The sequence below is a fragment of the Theobroma cacao genome, chromosome 3, assembly GCF_000208745.1.
Source record: "Theobroma cacao cultivar B97-61/B2 chromosome 3, Criollo_cocoa_genome_V2, whole genome shotgun sequence".
Taxonomy (NCBI): domain Eukaryota; kingdom Viridiplantae; phylum Streptophyta; class Magnoliopsida; order Malvales; family Malvaceae; genus Theobroma; species Theobroma cacao.
In genome coordinates, this window is record NC_030852.1 from 25938579 (window position 1) to 25961721 (window position 23143).

A 23143-nucleotide genomic window follows, 5' to 3' on the forward strand; every position below is an offset into this window, starting at 1 on the left:
TTTAATTTTTTTTTTACCCTTAGCTATGGACTTGCAACTGCAGCAAGAAATGTTTTAGTTTGGCTTGGTATTCTATTCAAACCTACTTTTCTTCGTTTTCTTCCCCCATCTTTTCCCTCCTCACTCTGCATCTTTAATTTTTGAGGACAATAACTCCTTATTCTTCAAGAGCAGTTTTGGTTCACGCCTCTATTGTCACTCTCGCTTTTTGTGTGTTCCTCAATCTTGACAACTGCTGTTTATTGGCCTGAAGACAAATCTTTGAATGCTGGAGAGTGGAGAAGAGACAAGGTACTATGGGCTGTAGCAACAAAGATCAGGTGGTTTCACATGCAGGATCTAAGGTAAGTACTGTTAATGATTCAACAAGTTACCCGGCAAACTGTCTATAGCAAAAGCTTCCAAGATTCTCATTGAAGTATCTGACAACAAATTTAGGACATGATGGAAAGTGAACACAAAGAATCCCCTTTTGCATCGATACCAAAATCACCCATACAAAGTAGCAGACCAAGCAGCATGGTTGTCAAGGTAAAATACTTTACTTTGCCCTCCATTTTCTTGACTTACAAGTTTCTGCAAATCTGTATATCGAATATTTGACTTTTTTTTTTTTTAAAATGCGACAAAAACAGAAAGCACATACTGTTATTCCAGCGCATATCGTAGCTGAGGCCATATCAACACTCCACGGTCTTGATCTCAGATGGTCAGGTCCCATCACAAACACTGAAAGGGTATATGTTGAACAGTATGTCTTGGCAAAATACCCACAGTATGCAGGACAAGTTGAAATAGAAAATATGGATCTCTCTAGTCTTTGTATCAATGAGGAGTCCTCTGAGCCTGCACCTGATGATAAAAGAAAATCACCTAAAAGTAATTTTAGGGAGTCCTCCACACCTTCCTTTGGAAGCAATCTTCCCGACCTGGACAGGATCCAATTGGAGGCATCAAGACTGCTCGATATCCTGACCAAGAAATCTTCCTTTCCTGGAAGTTTCATTTCAATTCCTGAAATCCAGGCTCGAAACAAAGTTTTGAGGCACTGCGGGTTACGAGATGATGACTATCTTGTTCTGTTTACTCCAAACTACAAGGATGCGATGATGCTAGTAGGAGAAAGCTACCCTTTTTTCCGAGGGAACTTCTACATGACAATCATTGGTGAAGAGATGGATTACATACGGGAGTTTGCCATTTATAAGGAAGCAAAAGCGATCCTGGCCCCTGAATCATGGTTGGATCTGAGAATCAAGGGATCACAACTTAGCCAGTACTTTAGGAGGAAGTGTAAGCACAGCCCGAAGGGTTTGTTCTCTTATCCAGCTGATGTAAATGGAATGCGTTACTCGATGCATTGGATTTCAGAAGCTCACAGGAATTCATGGCACGTTCTACTCGATGCAACTGCCTTAGTTGTGGGACAGGATCGACTGAATCTTGCACTTCATAGGCCTGACTTTGTTTTGTGTAGTCTGGAGAATACACACGCTCAACCATCAAGGATAACTTGTCTTCTGGTCAGGAAGAAATCTTTTGATACTACGACATCTTCATCTCAGGTCACCGAGTGAAAAGCGGGATTAGCTTATGTGAATACGTCATATGTTTAAATTAGTTGAGCCATATCTATACCTATTTTGGACTTGGGAAATTTCGAACAAATAAAAGGAGTTGGGTCAGGGATCAGGCAAAACCTGTCTAGTTGATGCTCCCCATATATGAAATAACTATGATTGAATTATTGCATGAAAGATCACAATTGTGGTAAGTTTCTAAACGTTGTTTAAAGCTTGGTTGCAGTTTCGGATATCATTCCAAGAAGCATTGAATATTATTTTGGCTTCTCTTTCCAGTGTAAATTTCTTGCACAGGATCGATGCAATTATAAAGCATAACCTTCATGCTACCAATTCGACAAAGAAAGCCTTTCAAACTAATACACACACACATAGACACACAAAAGAAGGCATAAAGAGTTAGGTTTCTCTCTAACTTGGGAATTTGGAATTGTTGCAAATGTAAGTAATAAGTGAGGGCATGTTTCCGCTCTCCGCTGTACCAGGTGGACTTTCATGCATTAATCAAGTTTCTTGGGTGAAAAACTAGACAAGTTCTATTTCTACTCATTACAGGCAATTAGTCCAAAATGGCATTGCAGTTAACAGTCACTAATCAATTAAAAGGAACAATTCTTTAACAAGAGAGCATTACCATACCCAAGTGGCAATTCCGATCAAGTTACTTGCTTCTGGATTTGCAGGTCACAGTCTTTCAAGGAATAAATTAATTAGAACAATTCCTCCTTTGTTCCTCGGTTTCTGGGTTGGCAATTCATTGCCTCTACTTTCAATACATTGAGAGGTGAAAATCCAAGGGAGGTGACCGGCACCGTTCAGGATTTTAGATTCAATTTGTTTGACGTTAGGGTCTCGAACTAAGCTCGAGTTTTTATGGTGAAAATTGGTGTTTCATTTCAACAACGATTCATTAGGACGATGTCTATGCATAATTACGTAATATGAATATTGGTTTACCAAATTTTGGGTTCTCACAAGGCAAAATTATTTTCCATTTGATTCATGTGAAAGACTGCAAAGCACTTACTGTTTGTTAAGGAGGAATTTCCTCATCATTTGTTTCTTTTTCTCGAAATAGCACAATAAGAAACACTCTGAAGTCAAAGGCAAAATTAATCAGAATCTATTACAGAGGCTCAAAGAAATTCCAATTGACTTCAGATTCAAGGTTTCTATTTCAACTCAATACATTTATAAGGAAGGGAAGGGGCTGTTCGCTAAACGCTGTATTCTAACATTCCTCTTTGATGACAAGTTGCAACCAATCATAATGGTCACATCCTCCAGCAATGTCTACAAACCTGCAATTATATATTTAAACCAAATCAATCCCTTACAATTATAGAACAACAAAACATAAATATTCAGCAAAATTGATCACCAAGAATGTTGACCTGTATGAGCTAAAGAAAACTTAAGGATATTACAGTATAAAGAGCAGCTATACTATCAATTTCATATTGATTCTTGCATATGCCAAAGGTTATACAACACCTTATATACCAAATTGTAGTTCAACTCTGTCATTCATTTTACATGTAACTTCGGTCTAAAACATTAATATTCAAGTAAATGCTCAAATAATGCAATGAAACATCGATTGTTATATGATTCACTAATCTCAGAATTTTTACCCACACCATGATGACAAAGACTGCCAAATGCCTAATTATATCAAAGACTACAGCAGGAAAACTGAAGTCTGAGATCAAATTTCATATCTATTCCTGGGGGCCGAAAATGAAAAATACACAAGGACCATAGCAACTATTGTTTTAAATTAGGGAAAAAAACATAACACCATTTGACCCTCAGAAGCAGTATTCCCATAAATAAATAAAAATAGAGGCAGTATTTCCATAAATAAATAAAAATAGAAGCAGTATTCCCAAAATTCATCATCAGTGAGGGAAAAAGGTAAACTATAAACTCATTTATCCTAACCAAAGCACACTCTTCTATTTATCTATAGAAACCAGGGAGGATTGGGTAGTTTTGAGATCCAAGATTCAACATAGCATCACTAATCAGATCAACAAAAAATAAATTCAGATCCAACATAGCATCACTAGTCCAGATCAACAAAAAATAAATGATGAAATTAGAAATAGTCTTAATCTTCAAACCCAACGAAGAATCAGGGTGAAACTGCTAGTTTATGAGAGAAAATGAAGTTGCCATGCATATAGAACAAAAGACATGGCATTTGCACAAACCCACCAAAAGGTCCTGGAGAAACAATAAGCCTGCCACATCTTTTAACATTCCAGAGCAGTAGATGCCATATCCCATAAACCAAACGGGTTAGGCTTAAAAACCAATATATTGTTCGTAAAAAGCAGAACATAGTAGCAGCTAATGATGCTTCTGAAAAATGCATCTGCTTCAAAATTAGACCTTTCGCAAATTGACTATATTTTTTTTTCCATAAATACAAGAAGAAACCCCTAATTCAGAGTCATGCAAATGAGAAGAACCATAAAACTAGTATTGCAATCATCCATATGCAAAATCAGATACGACAAGCATCCAAAAACCGAGTAAACAAATCAAGCATTAAAAACAAGATAGAACTGGATAATTACCTAAGCGGAGCCAACAATGATGTTGTTAATAGGAATAAAGATAAGCTTAACGAAGAATCCGACGAATCCCATCACTACAAAACCGATCGCAGTACGGAACGCCACCTTCGTGAACTCTGCATGCAAAGAATCAGCATTCTCCGAAAATCAGATACTTAATAAACCCTAATTTAACAGATCTAAAGAAAAACATAAGCAAAGAAAAAGGGGATACCTTTGCGATCGGGCTTGTGACAGCGCTTGACGAGGCGGACGCTGTCCTTGGCAAAGTCTCTCAAAGGATCGACGACGGAGTCAAGGGCGTCCATTTCTCTCTCTCTCTCTCTCTCTCTCTCAACACCTAGCAACGAGATGAAATCTTAAAAGAGAAAAATATGGAGATCTTTTATGAGGCGATTGCCTAATGTGAACGCAACTCATAGAAACGTCGAGGCAGTTTTGTTGGGTAGTAGTAGGAGGCTTTTTCGAGTCAAATTTGGGAAGCCAGTTTTGGCCTTCTTCTCCATGAACAAAGAACAAGTCCACAGGATAGTTGCCCATGGGCCTCTGGGCCGCCCACAATTTTAGAGGCTTACACACCTTTTCTTATTTCTGGACCAGCATTAGGCCTGGCTTTGATACCCAATAAATGCATTAACTTAAACTTTTGCATATTTTAGACTATGGGTAAAAGGACAATATTTTCTGTACCCCTTTACATATGGATCCCTATTTTGCTTTTTCTTATTTCTCTCATTGTTGGTAATGTTGTTTAGGTTATATAATTTGCTCATGAGGTCATGCATAACTTGTCTTTTATAAAGATTTATATTTGATATATTGTTAGTATATTGATTTTATATGTTATTAAAAATATAAAAAATATCATGTAAACATGAAAATTTTCATTAAAAGAGATTTGTGAGGCATGCTAATTAAAATCTCTATGGGATTAAAGGACAAAACATTTTGTTTATCCTAGGTTTAAGACAAAAGTAAATGCAAAACTTTCATGTGCTTGTTATTAATTGCATTGTCCATTCAGTTATATTAGGCGTGCCCATATTTCTGGCATGTGTTCAAACGTATTAAACTAAAATTGCAAACATGGCTGAATAAATATAGGACACTTTTGTAATTCAGACTTTCACAATTCTCGATGGAATCCTGGATTCTGGGTCTCTTCGTTTTTCTATTTCTTGCATCAGCAAAAACAAGCAAAGCTCGTAACAGTGCTAGCTTTTACTCCAACTACTATGTCACCTGGGGATTTGATCATGCCTTAATTATTAACAATGAAACAGAAATCCAGCTTACATTGGACCAAACTTCTGGTTCATGTTCTTAACTTGTTCTGTTGCCTTCATCACTGATAGAGTGTTTTCTGTTAATTTAATGGTGTTTTCTGTGCTTTAGGGTCTGGCTTTGAGACCAAGTGGAGATACGGATCAGGGTTCTTTCACATCAGAATGAAAATACCAGACAAGAATTCAACAGGGGTTCTTACAGCATTCTATGTAACTATATATGTATTTCTTTCCATTGAATCATTATGATATTCTTGATCGTGATGGTAACATGCTGGTGTGGTTTCAGCTAACTTCATTCACGTTCAAGTGATCACGATGAACTGGACTTTGAGCTCTTGGGAAACGATACTGCACCATATACATTACAGACAAACGTGTTTGCAAACGGTCAAGGAGGTCGCGAGCAAAGAATTCATCTTTGGTTTGATCCCACTAAAGATTTCCATTCTTACAAGATTCTTTGGAACCAGTATCAAATAGTGTACGATTAAATATCTTCTTTTCACTCCATAACAAACATCAAACGGCATAACAAATAATGTTCAACTTTCAGGTTTTATGTTGACAATGTGCCAATCAGGGTTTTCAAGAACAACAGGAAAGTGGGAGTAAATTATCCAAACCAGCCAATGCAAATAGAGGGAAGTGTATGGAATGCTGAAGGGTGGGCATCCGGTGGAAAGAGAACTGACTGGAATCAAGCACCTTTCAAAGCCTACCTCCAAGAATTCAATGCAGATGGTTGCGTTTTACATGACTATGCCGTTGAGAAATGTTATTCTTCACACTTTTGGTGGAACAGGGAGGAGTTTTGGAAGCTAAAACCCAGAGATCAAAAAGCATATGATCATGTCAGAACGAAATACATGTACTATGACTACTGCTCTGATAAGACGCGATACTCAAAGCCGCCCCCAGAATGCAAAAGTAACCAGTAGAATTCAGATCCTGGTCAAATGATCTTACATACAGATAAATATTAGTAGCTTTTTTATGATAATTTTCTTACAACTATTGCAACATTTATGGGCTAATGATTCTTAAATCCTCATCCCCTGTTTTGTTGATCATAGTGAACACCTAAAGACCAAAGGGATACCCCTGGGAGGGTTCTACTCAAGCTTACAAAGAGCACAAAGAAAAAGAAAGTTGTTCCCATTAATCATTCTCCAAAAAGAAGGATGAGAAAATTTAAGATGTCCATTCACATGAAGATATAAGATAAACAGAATCCTTTAGAACACAACAAGGGGATAATTAACCCAGAACTGCACATTAGATATGATTAGGCAAGTCATAGCAACAAGCAATTGTTTTGCTGCACTAAATGAGTTAAGGTCTTGAGAAGTTTCTAAACAAGTCATTACATTAAAGGAAGCTTTCCATAAACAATAGCAGACAAGTGCATTCATAAATCATACGCAAGCAAAATTCCTAGTAGCATCAGCCGAGCTGCACACGTTTGCCACACCATTGAGCACCATATTGGACCAATGAAATGCTTAGCTGCAGGAAACAACAAAAATAACTTTAGACAATGGCCAGTGTGAAACCATGATAAATTAACAGGTCATAATGCAAAAGAGGAAGAATGATTCAATAAAGCAATCCTCTTTCCTTCAATAGACAACACGACAATTAACGGTCCAAACAAAATATAACATCAAGACCATAACTTACAACAGCAGAGCAACATACTTTAAAAAAGGCATTATTCGATACATGAAAAGAGAACATCCATCCAAATGGCTTAAAGACTAGTAGAATCACCATTTAACTATTTATATGTTGACATTTCAAATTGTATCATAACTATTCAACTTCTCCTGTCCTAGCTTTTATCTCAAAAGACACACCCCCAATATGGGAGCAGGGCAAGGTGTTTGCAACCTTCTATATGGAAATGAAAATAAAACCACAGCCAGGAAAAGGCGAATGCTGGTTGGCAGGTTTTAGAATTTGTCCTAGGTAAAATAAGTTCTACAGATGAAAAAGAACAGTTGAGATTCTCCCCCTTTTTTGTTCAAGGTTTTAAGTCAAATCATGTTTTGATGGTGCTTTACACCCAAACCAACCTCTTATATATAATCAAAAGGCAGTCATGATCCACAACCTCTTATATATAATCAAACCACAGTCAAGAATACAAGCATTTTTAAAATGCAAAATGATAATTTAACAACAATGCAAAAATTAAAAGAAAAGTCAGACAGTATAATACAAAATGAAAGTGCTAAGAACGCAACGTGCTAAAACCAATCATGCCATTGAGATTACCTATATGTATCATAGTTGCGAAATGGTTAAGGAAAAAAGTCTAATGTTAGTTTAAGGAATCAAGTCAGCAACCATGTTGCTGAATTGCTAATAAAAAACTAAAAAAGAAACCATGCCCCCCCCAAAAAAAAACAGCAATGAAGAATGGCTAAGACATGCACGCCACCCCCACCCCCACCCCTCCCCCCTCTTTACTCTTCTTGTCCATACCCCCTTTAAGTTTACCAACAATCTCAAGAAGTTATTGCCTACCAATTTTTGCTAGGAACTAAATGAGTGAAGTGGAACTAAATTACACTGAATATAAATCGAAATGGAAAATTGAAGGTTGTTCGCTGTCATCGGACAATATTCAACATTTCCTAGAAAATGTCTCAACCATCTTCTTCCAAGTAAACTCTCCTTACTTTGTTCTCAAGCTTTCCTGAGTGACAACCACCTAATTAATGATTTAACTAACATAATTTCTCATTCTAAGCAAGCTCTTCTTGTTCTTTTCTCAAGCTTTCCTAGATAGAAACCATCTCCATAAGTGATTGAATCAAAACTAATTATGTTTCATCTTATATAACTAAATAAAGCATCCAAAGGATGCCTGCTCAAGTTACTCGTAGCATCCATGTAGTGTTCTACAATGAAATATCAGCAATATCATCACTACCATCAGTCCATCACTGCTTAGCCATAATATAAACAATCACTTATCTTAAAGCCAAATTTGTCTCAAAATCAAAGAAATAAATTGACAAAAAATTGTAATTTAAACTGTAGATCTAGCAACTTCAATCCACCAAATGGGATCTTCATACCCTAACCAATAAACAAAATCCACTGATGTCATTAACCAGCCCTTGGCAAGGGAAACACAATGCCTAAGCAAGACATATCAACAATACACGCCAACCATCTAATTTTCCACCACTAGAACTGCAATGATTATGCTCAATTAAACTAAAAGGCAGCAACCAAAGTTCAAAGCATAGGAAATAGTTTTATAGAACTACAGCCCCTATCCAATAGGCTAGAATCTCAAACAAAACAAGTTAAACATCACTCTAGCAAATGTTTCTTATTCTACAATAAGATAAGAGTTTACGCAAAACAGAAATTTTGGATGGAATCAATAAATAAAAGAACAAAAAAAAAAAACAAAACTTTAACAAAAAGAAAAACCCCAGAACGTGAAAAATCTCAAAATCACCAAAGAAAAAAAAAAAAGCCTTCCACATACCCTTGGCCGTCAAGATTCCCCTGACCACTGCTACCTCCACTGCCATACGAGCCATCCTCAGCCCCTGCAGTCTGCCAAACACTCTGCCAAGCTTGTGAAGGAGGCTGAACATAAACACCACCGGTGGGATCGACGGCAGGCCTCCCAATTATCATCCCACCAGGTCCAGCAGGACCCCCCGCAGGCTGACCTATCGGAGGATAATAGTACGGCACCCCACTTGCCGTGGCCCCCACCATCCCACCCAATCCAGCTTCGTCCTTGATCTCGTCCCTGGGCACAATATCCACCAAAAAATCGAAAATGTCGGTCCTCGTAATCGCCGCTGCGATGTCGTTTTTCTGAAGCGTCCGCCGCTTGTTCTCCTCGGCGTGAAGCCAAGAGCGGATGGTAAGTTCGAGAATGAAAAGCTCGCAGGCCTTGGCGAAGAGAATGGGAGCCTCGGCGGAGATCATGCGGACGTCCTCATCGGCTTTCATGATCTTCTTGATGCGGGCAAGAGGGAGTTGGTGGTTCTTGAAGTCGTTGACTTGCTCGATTTCTTGGCGTTGGTAAGACCAGAACATTTGCAGTTGCTGCTGCTGCTGTTGGAGGAGGTGGTGGAAAGGAGGGGGAGGGGTGGCGGAGGTGGTGGTGGAAGGAGTAGGGGTGATAGCTGCAGTGGGAGGCTGAGGTGGGTAAGAGGACTGAGCTTGCTGGTTGCTGTCCATTGGCTGAAGAGCAAGGGAGAGATTTTGGGGCAAATGGGGGAAAATCACAAGTTTTGAATTTCCTTTTCTTTTTTTTTTTTCCCCCTTTTTTTTTTTTTTCTTTTCACTTTTTTTTGCGCTGGGTGGGGAGATGGGATGGAATGGGTTGATCGGAGGGATAGGGTGGGAGATGAGGATGGTGGTGCTGGATTTTGTCAAGGGTCAGAGATGTATGGGATAAGGTACAGCCACTGCAGCTGATTCTTTTTATGTTATTTCTTCTTTGCTTTTTCTTTTCTTTGTTTTTTTTTTCGTTTCAAAAAAAAAGAAAAAAGGAACAACGTCTTTTATCTTATTTATTAGTCTACATTAAAAAAAAAAAGAAATGGCCTTTAATAATTGGGTTGTGGATTATTAAATGATATATAAATCAAAGTTAGAGTCTCTAAATTTTACAACTAAAGTTTATATGTTTGTTACGTTTTTATTTAACTAAATATGTTAATTTAATATTAATTGATCCCTTTTATTTAGATGGATCAATTAAGTGTATAAATTTATGGATCAAAATGTAAAATAATATATTTTAGACAGATAGATTTTATTTTTGGATTTCGGACAAAACAAGTTGTACGGAGATGGAGACTTTAGTCCCATTTTAAACTTGCCTCATATGTCATTGTAATGAAAACGGGTAGGCTAATGTTGTAGCTATTAATTTATACGGAAGAGACCGTCAGTCTGGTGGGCAACCAATCTTGATTATTTGAGTATCTCGTAATTGATAGCAATTAAATATATTTTTCTATTAATTTTGTAATAGTTGTATGAAAAAATATATGATTTTATTTTATTTTAACCAAGGATAAGAAAATCTAAGCAAAAGAAAAGCGAAAGAATCAACTTATTATTATTTAACTTAAATGAATGAATTGAGACAAAAAAAAGAGTCGGTCCATAATCATACAAGTCGGCGACTTAGTTGTTACGCTTTTACTTTGGACTCTTTGTGGAAGATGAGCAAATGATAAGGGCAATGAACGTAGATTAAAATAAACCCTTATGATGTTTACATTTATGGTTGAAGAGTTGAAAGTAGAGGTATGACTTCTGAGTCGCCTATTATTTAGTCCTCTTTAGTCAAATGAAGGAATATGATATCTGTGGCGCCTGGCAAAAGAGTGGGTTTTGTTTCTTTGGAGGTGGGGAGGAAAAAGGATCTTTATTACCGTTCATATTGTATTATAATTAGTGAATCTTTTAGCTTAGCTTTGGCAAAACCTGGAAGGGCATTTGCATTATAGGAAAAGAGATTGAAGGGCCTACATATACATATATATATATATATATATTTCCAATTTCAGGTCAAGTGTTCCTCTCATCCAAGCATAGCATACTTGACCAAAACATAGTTTAAAATATATATAAAAATGGTGGTGTCCCTTTCATGTGCTTGTTATGGGTCCCCATGCACAACCACAAAGAATGGGGTCGAACATCCTTACCAGTTTCTAATATATATTGTTAATTACTATGAAATTGATCAATTATAGTTTAATATTTAAATATTGAAAATGCCTTCCATTGGATATGTATAAATTATTGAAGCCAATGTCTACATCTGGAATTCGACTATTATGTTATTTATAAAATTATATTACTTTTTTTGTCAACTTATAGTGTATTTTTTATTTATTTATTTATTAGACTTGGACACTCATTTAAACCTTGTGAGCATTTTGAGGAAATAGCATGTAAGAATAAGATAATATTTTAAGTATTCATGTGGTTAGCATGTCAAAAGAATAATAATTCATATGCCACATCATCAGTTACGATTGGATTTTAAAGTCTTAATAAATGTTAGCAAAACATTAGAATATAACCAGCTATGTTAAGGGTGCTTTTAAGGCAACCGACAGGCAGGCATGGTAACAGAAACAGCAAGACAATCAAGGAGGAGGATTCAGGAAAAGTTGAAGAGAATCACCATGTACAAGCTGAAACATTTTCCAAATTGCTATATTAAGGAGAAATAAAAGCCTACATGAACCACAACTGTAGTTTTCCATGAAAAAAAAAAGAGAAGGGCAGCTCCTGGAGGGTTTGTTTGTTTGTTTTTTTGACCAGGTGCAAACAATGAGTTCCTTTTGGAATGTGTATTGACCCATAAAGAAAAAAAAAAGAAAAAAGAAAGAACAAAACCTATGTTGATCTTCAAAACGTTCTTCAGGTTAACAGATATACCTAAACTCAGTTTTGAAGAAGACCCTATAACTTTGATGTGATTTTGTTGTCCCCCCTGTATGCAGCTTGCTGAATTCTGCAGAGCTGCATTTGACTGCTGAGGAGACTCAGAGAAAAAACTATGAACATTCTAAATTCCTGGATTTTCACCTTAACAAATCCCTAATCACCCAGATTCCTCTGGCATTCCAGTTTTCTTTGCTGTCTTCTACCATAAACAAGCATCCCAGGTTTCTTATTTTCCTCTTCTTCCATGACGGCTTGTCCAACACCTTCTACACCAATATTTGGTTTCATTTCTTGGTCATTCTCCACCAGCTCTTTTTCTTTAGATCTTTTCAAATCCCCCAAAACAGTTTCTTCCCGACCTCTTTCAGTAAGCTCCTCCATTTCTATCACCTGAGCTTCACTTAATACCTGAAGAAGTTCCAAAGGAGTAGCTGCTGGATCAAGCTCCAAGCAACCATTCGGAGCATTATGACCTTCCTGACCTGTGAGCAAATAAGAAGGGACCTGATGAGAGAACCGAAACAACTCTTCTCTTGGAATCATCCAGGTTTTACTTGGCATGGAATGCTTCTGAAACACTGTCTTGAAGCCAGGCACCTTAACAAGTGGGGCAACAGCAACACCATTTTGCTCATTGTAATCTTCAAGCACCTCAACCATGTCATATTTGTGTATCACTTCATTAGGTGTCAGCTCATTCCAATCAGAGGACCAGTTCCTGTATAGAGCCCAAACATCTCCCTTTCTAGGATATATTTGAATTGCTCCTTTTCTGCCTTTTGACCACTTCACCTTGTGTGAGAAAGAATTAAGAGTCCTATTAACTTTATGTTTGCCAATCCGGAAATCTCCACTAGTTTTGTAAAAGCCAGAACCAATCCAATTTAGTGGAGCCAGTTCCACATTCCTTTTAGAATTAAGCCAACTCATCCGCATTTTGAATGGTTTTAATGATATCACATCATGAATCATTGCATAAAGACGAGGCATCCCATCATCATCATCATAAGCAGCCCAAACCTGCTTCTGACCGAATGATCTTTCTGCACGATCCTTGTCAAAATCATGAAAATCTGGATCTGGAACATTCATTGACATTGGATCAGGTTCCTTTGTAGCAGGCTCAACATCAGCATCGACAGGGTAAGACTTTTTGGGCTGAATGCTAGACTTGATATCCACAAACTCCATGGATTTTTGTGCATCCGATTTCATATTTAGAGCATCTTTCCCATTTCCTTCATCCTTCTCATCCATCCCCTTATGAAAAGCCTTTGGTTTATTTGAAGCATTTGATAGAGAAGCTGGGTGCCATGAATTTAGCTTCTTGCAGATTTCTTTCTTAGCGATCTTCGTCAGCATATTGTGAATATCCTGCTTCGAGAGCTCCTTTCCCATGGGTTGATTCCCCATTTCACTTTGATCGAAGGGCCTCCTGTTCTTACTTCTGTGGCTTTTTGCTGCAAAACTGGAAATATAATCTAAGGACCCAGTACCTAAACCTTCATCTAGCTTCTGAGAAGGATGAAACTTCATTGGCAGGCTTCCCTCTCCCATGGTGACTGTCTGTGACTGTGACCCTTTGTGCCCACTCTTTAATGTTTCACTGGCTGAAAGAGTAAAATTAGCAACTTGAGCAGTGAAATAAGCCGGTGGAGCCATGTTTATGTTACTTCCTGATCTATTCAGAGAAATATTTGTAAATGAATGCAAGCCAGAAAATATCCCCGGACCTGTATTATGAACCTGAGGATATGTCTGTCGCTGAACACAGTCCGTTGATGGAGTATACGGCCAACTACCATTTACAGGTGCAGCTGGCTTCATAACAGCTCTAAAGGGAGTGCTACAGTTGGGACAAGTAAGATTCAAGTTGACATAAACTCTATGGTACTCAAAATTCATCCTACAGGTATTGCAGGTTGTCCAAAAGGTATCATTTCTTGCTGAGTGAGGAGGAGCAGGTCTGGAATAAGTAGCATTGTTCTGATCACTAGTGTTGTTGAAATTATGGAAACCCTCATGACTGGTTGGTGCCAATGAAGATGACTTCCCACATAAAACACTTGTATGACTGCACCATAAGTTACGCTTCTGGTCATAAGCAATTCTCTTCGCTTTATCAGATAACAAATTCCAAGCTTCAGACAGAATATGGAAAGCCCCATCTGCACCTACAGATTTATTTTTGTCAGGATGAAGAATAAGAGCCAGCTTCCTGAAATGTTTCCGAATTGTGTCCTCATCGGCAGATGGTTGAACACCAAGCACACGGTAGCAGTCCACTTCTCCACTGATCTTCATATCTGCAGATATGTACACATCAATAGTTGCAAGCAACTGAGGAAGACCATCAAGCTCGGGATACATGTTTTGAGCCTTCAAAGCAAATCTTTTGGCCCCAGCAGCATCCATCTCCCTAAGTTTTTCCTCAGCGAGCTCTTTAGCTCTGATGGCCTCGTCTTTGTTAGAATCCATTATAGTTATGCTAGTGACTCTCTGCCTGCCTCTAACTGCTAGCTATTTCCTTCTTCAGTTCATTATCTGCATTTGTCAGCCAACACAATATCAGAAAAGATTCTCACTTTAAAAATATAAAATCTAAATCCAAGGTTCAAAATTTTTTTGCAAGCATTACAAGACTGCAATTAATTGTGCAAGACACCAAGTGGTTGTACTCAACATTGCATAATATCCTTTCACCAAAAAAAAAATTGCCAAAAATGTCTTTCTCCAAGAATCTATCAACGGAAATAACGAATAATGCGCGGGAAGGTCATTCATTTAAAACTACACAAACTATATTACCGAACTTTCAAATAAGCAACAAATTTGGAAACAACATGTCGCACAAAATTTCGTTATCTGAGAATTTATTAATTGAAATAACAAAAAAATGCGCGGGAAGTTAATCCTTTTAAACTTCAACGAACTTGAATACCGAACTTTCAAACTAATCATAATGGATTTAAAAAAAACACCTTGCTAAAAATATGATCACAATGCAGACATGGAATGTATCAAGTTACAAAAACAAATGGCCATCTGCAAAGTCTTTTTCTTCATTTTAACAATACAAACTTCTCCTCAATAACTAAAACAGATCATAATTCAGTTTTGCCTCCTGGAAACTGAATTCTCAGTTGTCAACTTTCACTTCAAACATCGAAACTAAACACCCTTTTTAGAACCAAATTCAAATTGAATGAATGAATACAATTTAAATAGCAAACAACAACAAAAAGCAATGAAAAAAAATCCAGTACACCAATCGACTTGAATATTGGCTAAAACAAAAAACCGACAATTCAACAGAGTATTTGAGATTGCCAAAAGCTTTAATCAATAGCTACACATTCCACATTCAAATTCGCCTCATTTCAGTAATTATTATTCCGATTAAAACCCCAAAAAACCTGTATCACAAGTTCACAATCAATGGCTATAAGAATGATTTTTTTTTTTGTTCTAAAAGAATTGCATGCAAAGCAAAATAAAAGGAGTATACTTTAGCTTGCAGAGAATATAAAAAAGGGGAAGGAAAATCACCTATTTACAGAGAATTCAATCTCAGAGGCGGCATTGAAGAATTCCCACCCAAATTTTTATTTTTGCAGACTTTTTTTACCTGAAAGATAAAAAGTGTAAAAACCTGAATTTCGAGAATGCATATAAGACAATAGGCATAATACACTATATAATTACTGGGTATATGAAAAAAAAAACATTTTCTATTCATTTATATAGGCATAAACCTGACCGTTTTGTATATGGTAAAACCCTAACCATGGTTAACTTTTAACTCTGGCTAATGGATACATTGCCATTTGGCTAGAAACAGAAGGCAAATTTAATTAGAACTTATCTACATTTAATGGAATTGTTTTTCTCTATGATTGGTGTTTTTTTTTTTGCCTTTTTTGTATATAGAACTTTTGAAATGAATAGGTGGCTGATCATTCTCAATTCAATGTAGCAATGGAATTTTTCCTTACCAGGGTCAAGTCTGTTAGACATTGCCAAGTTGCCATACTAAGCAATAGCCTCAATTTACCTTTTTGTTAATTTTGAGCAAATTAATTGACAATTTCCATATTAACATCCCAATACTTATCATGTATCTAGTCAATTCAAGGAATGCGCCTTCCTTCATATTATTGTACAAGCCAAATAAAAGCAGTGTTTGCTGTGTCATAATTGAGCTTTGTTCATGAATTCAATGGTCAGAGCTAGCAAGCATTTTCTTTACCATTTATAATCTTCCCTTGTATGACTGAATTCTTAGGATTTTTGGTTTAAAGGAAGAATCCAACTGCTGCTTAATGATTGGTAGTGGAATCACATTTGAGTGGGTTACCAAAAAAATGTTTGCAGTTACCAAATTATGGCTATGGTTGCCAAGAATGGAGGTGCGGAACAGGATGACTCATCACCATGTCACCAAAATGCATCCTATCCACAGATGGAAGGTTGCCTTACATTGCATACATGCTCCTTAGACGGTTACATTTTCCTTTTACTTTCCATTTAATCCTGCAATTTGACTCAATACACCAGATATGGAATTCTTTGCTGTTACTGCTATTTGGATGAAAAATACAACTAAGATGTCCTGCTTAAGCTGTATGCCTAGCTGTAAGATCAGATACTGAATACAATAGGTTTTGCTCTTTCTTTCACTGACATGGGATTTCTTCTGAGTTCATTACCAGTGCAAAACAAACTGGAAACAACAGAAGAAGATCACTGTTTACAATGAGCAGAATTTTACATCCCACAACTAAGAAAGTGCCTTTTCATGGAAGAAAACAGGGCAGAGGTTCAAATTTTCTTCACACCTTTTAGTCTAGTAACAAAAAGTGTGCGGTGTTGTGTTCTGGTTGTAAGGGACATGAATTTTCTCCAGAGACTATAACGCAGAGCAGTTACCGTTGCATAAATGAGCTTCATCATGACTTTATTGGAAAGAGCTAGCGTCCATATATAAAAGTTAATGATCTTACCATTTATTATTGGAATTCTTAGGATTTTGTTGGAACTGTAAATCCTATTCTGACATAATATGATTGGGAGTTTATTCATATCTGAGTTGTTTGCCAAATATGTAATTGGGTTACTTAGTTTGGCTATGGTCGCCATTAATGTTCATGCAAAAGATTGCACCAAGGATATTTGCCCTACTCATACAGAGAGAGCTGCCTTGCATTCGCCGTTTACATTAACTTCCTTGTACGATGTAATTTATGTGAAACCTCGACATGTAATCTTTTGGGTGAAATTTGAATGAACAATATACTGGCATGGCCTGGCTAAACACCATGAACAGATGCCAGATGAGATTCTAATTAATGTAAATTTGGCCTTTTTTGTTTCCTAGTGCAAACTGGTATATCTTCAATGAATTCTAACGGAAAATATCTGCAGAAAATATCAGAGAAAACCATTGCTTTCAGTTCAGCATATATCTCTTTGCAGATATATCTCATACAAGCATCCTGTTCTTCATTAAGCAAACTGTTTTTGGAGACGTTGATTTCACAACATATTTTGGGATGAGAGCAAAATGATGAAAAAGCAAAAGTATGAACCCAAAATTTGATGAAGTAGACAATATCTTTCTTGTTGAACCGTCACCTAGATGTAACAAACCACAGATTACATCTAGAGTGCAATGCCAGCCACATTTTTTCATCTATGCCTCTGTCTCTTAGTCCCATGCCTTTTACTGCAGAACAAGAAGCAGCACTGTTCTCTTAGAACCATGAATTTTCATCTCAAGGCTTCCCTCTCTTCACAGTTCATGCTCTCTCTTGATTTTCTAACGTGTGTTGGCTTGGATGGTTTACCTTTAGCTTGAGCAGCAGATGCAGGCACAAAGATTATAGTTTTAATAATAGTAAAAATTAGAAATGGATTAAAATTTTTAGTTTACTATTATAGCAATGTGATCAAATACTATTAATTAACACCTTAAACTACCTTGACAATGTATTTTGCATTCAACTTCTCTTCTAATTGCCATTGACGCTTGTTAGTTGATAGACACAGAATCTTTACAAAGTATATTTAATTGTATGTACATCATTTATAACATTTTCTCCCTCTTTCTAATTATACTGCCATTAAGAAAAACAAGATTCAATTTAAATTATGACAACATTGTAAAATGAGGAGTCACTATGAGCAAACTGCAGGCCCAGTCACATTTAACTTGCCTTTCTAACTGTCCTCTGTAAAACAGAGGATAATAAGAAATGAAGACTTAAGAAAAATATTCTAACTCTACCATCTATAAGGCATGGTGGCTACATTACAAACATAAGTTGGCTGAGCAGATCCTGGTTATGGTCTACGGGTGAAAGAAATAACCTGCACCTCTTGACCAAAATCCTCTAATTCTTGTTTAAGAATCAACTATGCCTTCTGAACCATATACATCCAACATTAAAACAACTTGCAGAGCTCATTTTGAAAACCTTATAAACATCTCCGGTTGCTTGTTTGCAGTTGCTTGAAAAGGAAATGTTTGCCCACTTTTCTTCCCTCTGCAACATATCCGATCACATAGATAAGGACAAATTCTTCAGGTTGACAGTAAAGAAAAACAAGCTATAGTGGCTCCTCCTTGCAACTCAATTGCAAGACTTCCCATAGAGTTGAGCATACACACTTCTAGTCCGATAAACAACGATCAAGCTTAACACCATTGCAACCATACAAACTCCTGACATTAATGCACAAGTGAGAGAGTAGCATATGGAACCCTCACAAGTTAGTGAATCATCATCCCGAAGAGGAATAGTGAGCAGAGATCCTGAAACTGGCTGTCGAAGGCTAGCTTGTTTCTCTGCATAATAGTCATATATACCACTAGCAATGGCACCAGAAAATATTAGAGAACCAGCAGGACTTGCCAGTGCGAGAAAATTATACAAGGCACCAAAAGACTTCAATCCAAATAGCTCGGAAGCTGAGGCTGGCACAACAGCCCAGTGGGCACCATATCCTAGTCCTGTTAACACAGTTGTGACATATATTTGCCCAGGCCCGCCTAGAGCATAGTAGAGAAGTCCAAATGCCATTATAACCTGAACCACAGCCATGGCAACTGGTCTGGGGAAAGCATATTTCCTGGTAAAATATAAAACATAAAAACAAGGATTAGCATATCATTTGCCAGTATCTGCTGAAGGAGAATTACTGAAGTGGCACATTTGGATGAAATGTAATTTGTTTTCACCTGATAATAGTCTCAGAAAAGTATCCACCACCAACACGACCAAGAAAGTTAAAAATACTGACCATGGATACAAATATGCTCGTATCGCTGTACCCCAAAGACTGGCAAATTTGACCCAGGTTATCGATAACTGTCAAACCAGATCCAGCAGCCAGTACAAGGGAAAAGAACATTAGCCAAAAATCTGCTTTTATCAGTGCTTGTAATAAGGTGAAATCCTCTCCTCTACGTGGCCCTCTTTTTCTCTTGACCCGCACTGCTCCTTCTGCAGCTGCTTGGAACAGTTTTGCTTGCAAGTGTGCAATTCGTTTTTGTCTTTCTAACAATGGAAGAGAGTCCACTTCTGGAGGCTTCTCATCTTCAACCTCACTCAGAATGACCTCATTTTCATTCTGCTCAAACCTACCTGATTCTTGTTTCTCTGGCTTGGGAAGAAGATTCTCCTCTACTGGAGGGCTTGGTTCCGATGCAAAAACCAATAAAATAGGAATTATAACTGGAAGCAATATAAGAATGATTAAAAGCACTCCAAGCAATGTGACCAGAGTTTGATTTATGCCAACTATATCCTCGAGCACCAATACTCCCAACAAATAAGCTGCCAGAATAAGGCAAACACTATATGTAAAGAGGAAGCTTGAACCATCAGAAGGCCTGACTTGTTTGTGTCCCCCTACAGGTCTAACAATGAACATCAAAGCAATAACAACTATTGATGGCCCAACCGCAACCATGAAGATGAGTGCCGCTTCATTAGGAAAATTAATCATGGTATAAACTTGGGTCAAAATTGCACCACTTAAGCCAGCAAATCCTTTAAGTATCCCCACAACAGGACCCCGACTTTTGGGAAAGTTCTGCACGCATGAAACTAGAGCTGCTGTGTTGTAGTATGTCTCACCATTTGTTCCCACAAATATAGCGACACACAGCTGCAAAGCAAAACTTGATTAACATTTTTCAACTTGGAAACAGCAAAAGATGGTCCACAGATTTTTAACTAAAGTATGAAAAAAGGATGTATTTCCTCAGTTAGATATTTAGGTCTCAACAAATAAAACGAGATTCATTTTAACAATTATAATCTCAGGGTATGGTGCTTGACTATACTGTCCTGGAACACATAGTATAGAAAAGAAGCATATTCTTAACTGCTTTTCTCCACCAGAAAAAAGAACAACTCTTGGATAAACTTGTCATTAATTCAGTCCCTTCATTTTATATAACCAACTTTCTCTACTAACACAAGTCTATATACTCGAAAGATTTAGCCTCAACTTGACAGGCTTGCACGGACATCTCAATAGGCAACAGCTAAGACAGGATAAATAGTTCATAACTTAGAGGCCTAAGACATGTCTCAAGTTAGTGTGGAGAAAAAAAAAAGGAAATCAATTAATCAAGTTTATTCATTTTCAAGAGTCTTTCACTCAATATGTTTTTGACCATCATTAGTAATGAGACACTGCAGCAAAAAATGAGTATGAGATTGATTAAGTTGCTGTGGCTGTACCCTTAAATTTTAAAACTAATGCAGGATAAGCCCAAAGCCTTTCTGTTAAATAGAGATATGATGAAGAGAAAAATTATGAAGTTCTTTTTGTTGAAAACAAATGAAAAGAAAAATCAGATAAACAATATCAATATTAACAATCAGAATCAGAACAGAATTGAGGAACATGATCAACAAAAATTAAAAGCAACATAGATATGATTTTAATGTAAGTCCATGATTCACGAGTGCATCCAGACAATCATACACCCAATCTGCCATCAGTTTGTTGAAGAATTGACTCTAAATTGCAGGAGTAATTCAAAATACAGTTGAATCTGTTATGGATGGTATTAGAATTTTTTCACATTATGGACTAACAACTTTTGTGAAATTTCAGGAGCTTTATCAACTGAAACCCAATTCTTGTTAGTGATCCTTCTGTCAATTAGATTAACCCATTAATCTTGAGATAAACTATTAATTTAGGGGAAAAGGTTACAAAATTTACCATATCACGGTTTACAACTATAAGCTCAATTGCCAAGCTTAAGGCTCTCAGTTAATTAAACAATCAAATCAGATACCAACCACACATACTCCACCCTAAAACACAGAAGGATACCTTCTTGCGAGCAACTAGATTATCATCACCATCAATAATTCAACATGAATGACAAAGATCACTAGATTTTCTTATCCCAGAAGAGAAATCAAATTTCTTAAAACCCACAAAAATTAATCCAAAAATGCTTCTCAACCAAAGAGAGAAAAAGTCAAACTTGTTTCCTAGCAGAGAGCAAACAACCAAACTTTGTCATTTAAAATCCAAAGATAAGTGAAAACTGAATAAAACTCACCACCCAGAGAGGCAAATCAGGCAGTATATTAGCAATAACAAGCCAAACCAGACCATAGCCAACAAAATTCTGGACAACCCCAATGAGCAAAATCACCCACATAGGCAAGATCTCACAGAAGCTTCCAGCTACAAAGCCAATACTATCACCCAAGTCTTTAGCCACACCCAAGATAGCTATCTGCCTCTGGTTGTAGCCCATGGCACTTTTGATCACCGGCGAAATGCTTCCAAACAAGTAGCCAACTCCAGCACATGACTGAACCCACATTGCACACACAAACACCAGCCATCTGTTGTTGACAAAGGCCTTGAGTTTTTCACGTATCTGTTCCATAACCTCTCTCTCTCTCTCTCTCTGTCAGCAGCAAAACACAAAAGAAAAAAAAAGGTAAAACTGACCCAAAGAGAGTTTTGATTGGGATTGATTCAAGTTGATTGATGATAAAGGAGTCTTTGTTCAGACACAGTTTGTGTGGAGACGGAAGGGGTAACTTGTTGATTGAATGGTTTGCCACTAACGTTTCTTCTATTTCAACGATTTGTGGAAACTAGAATTACGAAACAGGACAATAGCTCATGGTCTGACCAACGGTCATTATAACTGCACTCTCTCTCTCTCTCTCTCTTACGTTCTCGTATCACATAGCTTATCAGTTTGCTTTTCCATCGCTCACTTATTCTTTCGGTGCTTTGTCGTTTTTCGTAAAAAAAATGCTAACCTTGTAGATCAATGGCCTAACCATGTAGGCTCCTAACAACCATTATTAGGATAATAATGGTTGAATACATATATATATATATATATATATGTATATACACATATATTAATGAAAGCTAGCTTGTGAGGTTAATTAATTAGTCAAAGCAGCTGGATTGAGAAGATAAACAGATGGGATGATATTCCAATTTGGATTTTAATTAGATAAGCATTTGAAAAGTAGATGAGAATTATTGTTGGAAATAAGATGAAAGGTGTGATAACAGTAGCTTTTGACCCTGATTCAGCAAATACATATTGGGCTTGATTGTCTTTTCCCCTCTTATTTTCTTGTAACTTGTAACCCAAACAAAAAGGGCAAAAAATCTCCAAAGAATCATGATAGTCAATGGAAAGATCCTTTACTAAGTGAAAACGTGAGCCGTTAATCCTATGAACATCGCAACGTGAATGCCTGCTGCTTTTAAAAATGACCATACTATAATCAACATACGTAAGCTGTCATATAATAATTGAACACGTGCTGTTTCGGTGTTTTCTACTTGCCCTCAATTAATATGAATACAACACGAATCCTACTATTCTACGTAAGACTTTTTGTTTGAAGGGCTTATCAGTAGCATTTTGCACGTGATAGTTGAATTTTGGAGGCTAAGGGAAACGACCACAATGGCTTTTTCCTTTTTTTCTTGAAAACATTACATATAGGCAAAGATGTTATGAATATATATTATATTACGATCTAAGAATTCAAATCAGGTCAGGTAGTTAGGGTACGTTAAATAATCCAATAAATCAAATATATGAGTGTAATTTGATTTGAATTTTAATATTTGATTATTAAAGATAGATTTACATTTGTTGAGTAAAATCATAGTTGAAATTCAACAAAAAAAAATATTGAAAATATCATATTTCAAA

The 23143-nt window shown here is 36.9% G+C and overlaps 6 protein-coding genes across 6 annotated transcripts; 2 read left to right on the forward strand and 4 right to left on the reverse strand.

Annotated features, from left to right (window-relative positions):
• On the forward strand, nucleotides 60-1862 carry LOC18605110. Its single transcript, XM_018118047.1, has 3 exons — nucleotides 60-344; nucleotides 439-531; nucleotides 636-1862. Exons 1-3 carry the CDS (start codon nucleotides 297-299, stop codon nucleotides 1575-1577), a joined length of 1083 nt encoding a protein of 360 aa, XP_017973536.1. The 5' UTR covers nucleotides 60-296; the 3' UTR covers nucleotides 1578-1862.
• Nucleotides 2591-4639, reverse strand: LOC18605111 (protein transport protein Sec61 subunit gamma-1). Its single transcript, XM_018116721.1, has 3 exons — nucleotides 4383-4639; nucleotides 4169-4284; nucleotides 2591-2884 (listed from the first exon to the last, which is right to left on the reverse strand). The coding sequence occupies exons 1-2, from the start codon at nucleotides 4474-4476 to the stop codon at nucleotides 4169-4171; spliced, it is 210 nt and encodes a 69-aa protein (XP_017972210.1). The 5' UTR covers nucleotides 4477-4639; the 3' UTR covers nucleotides 2591-2884.
• LOC18605112 (putative xyloglucan endotransglucosylase/hydrolase protein 1) lies at nucleotides 5748-6756 on the forward strand (the record flags this gene model as incomplete). The annotated part of the gene is made up of 2 exons (XM_018117092.1): nucleotides 5748-5938; nucleotides 6011-6756. Coding segments are annotated over 2 exons (576 nt in total), but the record flags the coding sequence as incomplete, so codon positions are not given.
• On the reverse strand, nucleotides 6692-9894 carry LOC18605113 (nuclear transcription factor Y subunit C-1). Its single transcript, XM_007037930.2, has 2 exons — nucleotides 8966-9894; nucleotides 6692-6963 (listed from the first exon to the last, which is right to left on the reverse strand). The coding sequence occupies exons 1-2, from the start codon at nucleotides 9673-9675 to the stop codon at nucleotides 6960-6962; spliced, it is 714 nt and encodes a 237-aa protein (XP_007037992.2). The 5' UTR covers nucleotides 9676-9894; the 3' UTR covers nucleotides 6692-6959.
• LOC18605114 lies at nucleotides 11649-15587 on the reverse strand. Its single transcript, XM_007037931.2, has 2 exons — nucleotides 15460-15587; nucleotides 11649-14454 (listed from the first exon to the last, which is right to left on the reverse strand). Exon 2 carries the CDS (start codon nucleotides 14386-14388, stop codon nucleotides 12064-12066), a length of 2325 nt encoding a protein of 774 aa, XP_007037993.2. The 5' UTR covers nucleotides 14389-14454; nucleotides 15460-15587; the 3' UTR covers nucleotides 11649-12063.
• On the reverse strand, nucleotides 17992-22110 carry LOC18605115 (protein NUCLEAR FUSION DEFECTIVE 4). The gene is made up of 3 exons (XM_007037932.2): nucleotides 21503-22110; nucleotides 19151-20082; nucleotides 17992-19041 (listed from the first exon to the last, which is right to left on the reverse strand). Exons 1-3 carry the CDS (start codon nucleotides 21836-21838, stop codon nucleotides 18543-18545), a joined length of 1767 nt encoding a protein of 588 aa, XP_007037994.2. The 5' UTR covers nucleotides 21839-22110; the 3' UTR covers nucleotides 17992-18542.

Excerpts from the sequence above, each read along its gene's own strand:
- LOC18605111 (XM_018116721.1), bottom strand. The coding sequence starts at position 4,476 with ATGGACGCCCTTGACTCCGTCGTCGATCCTTTGAGAGACTTTGCCAAG. Across the intron at positions 4,285-4,382 it reads TCACAAGCCCGATCGCAAAG|AGTTCACGAAGGTGGCGTTC; the intron begins GTATCCCCTTTT and ends CTTTGCATGCAG.
- LOC18605113 (XM_007037930.2), bottom strand. The coding sequence starts at position 9,675 with ATGGACAGCAACCAGCAAGCTCAGTCCTCTTACCCACCTCAGCCTCCC.
- LOC18605110 (XM_018118047.1), top strand. The coding sequence starts at position 297 with ATGGGCTGTAGCAACAAAGATCAGGTGGTTTCACATGCAGGATCTAAG. Across the intron at positions 345-438 it reads TTTCACATGCAGGATCTAAG|GACATGATGGAAAGTGAACA; the intron begins GTAAGTACTGTT and ends CAACAAATTTAG. Across the intron at positions 532-635 it reads CAAGCAGCATGGTTGTCAAG|AAAGCACATACTGTTATTCC; the intron begins GTAAAATACTTT and ends CGACAAAAACAG.
- LOC18605115 (XM_007037932.2), bottom strand. The coding sequence starts at position 21,838 with ATGGAACAGATACGTGAAAAACTCAAGGCCTTTGTCAACAACAGATGG. Across the intron at positions 20,083-21,502 it reads CTGATTTGCCTCTCTGGGTG|CTGTGTGTCGCTATATTTGT; the intron begins GTGAGTTTTATT and ends TTTGCTTTGCAG. Across the intron at positions 19,042-19,150 it reads TTTTCTGAGACTATTATCAG|GAAATATGCTTTCCCCAGAC; the intron begins GTGAAAACAAAT and ends ATATTTTACCAG.
- LOC18605114 (XM_007037931.2), bottom strand. The coding sequence starts at position 14,388 with ATGGATTCTAACAAAGACGAGGCCATCAGAGCTAAAGAGCTCGCTGAG.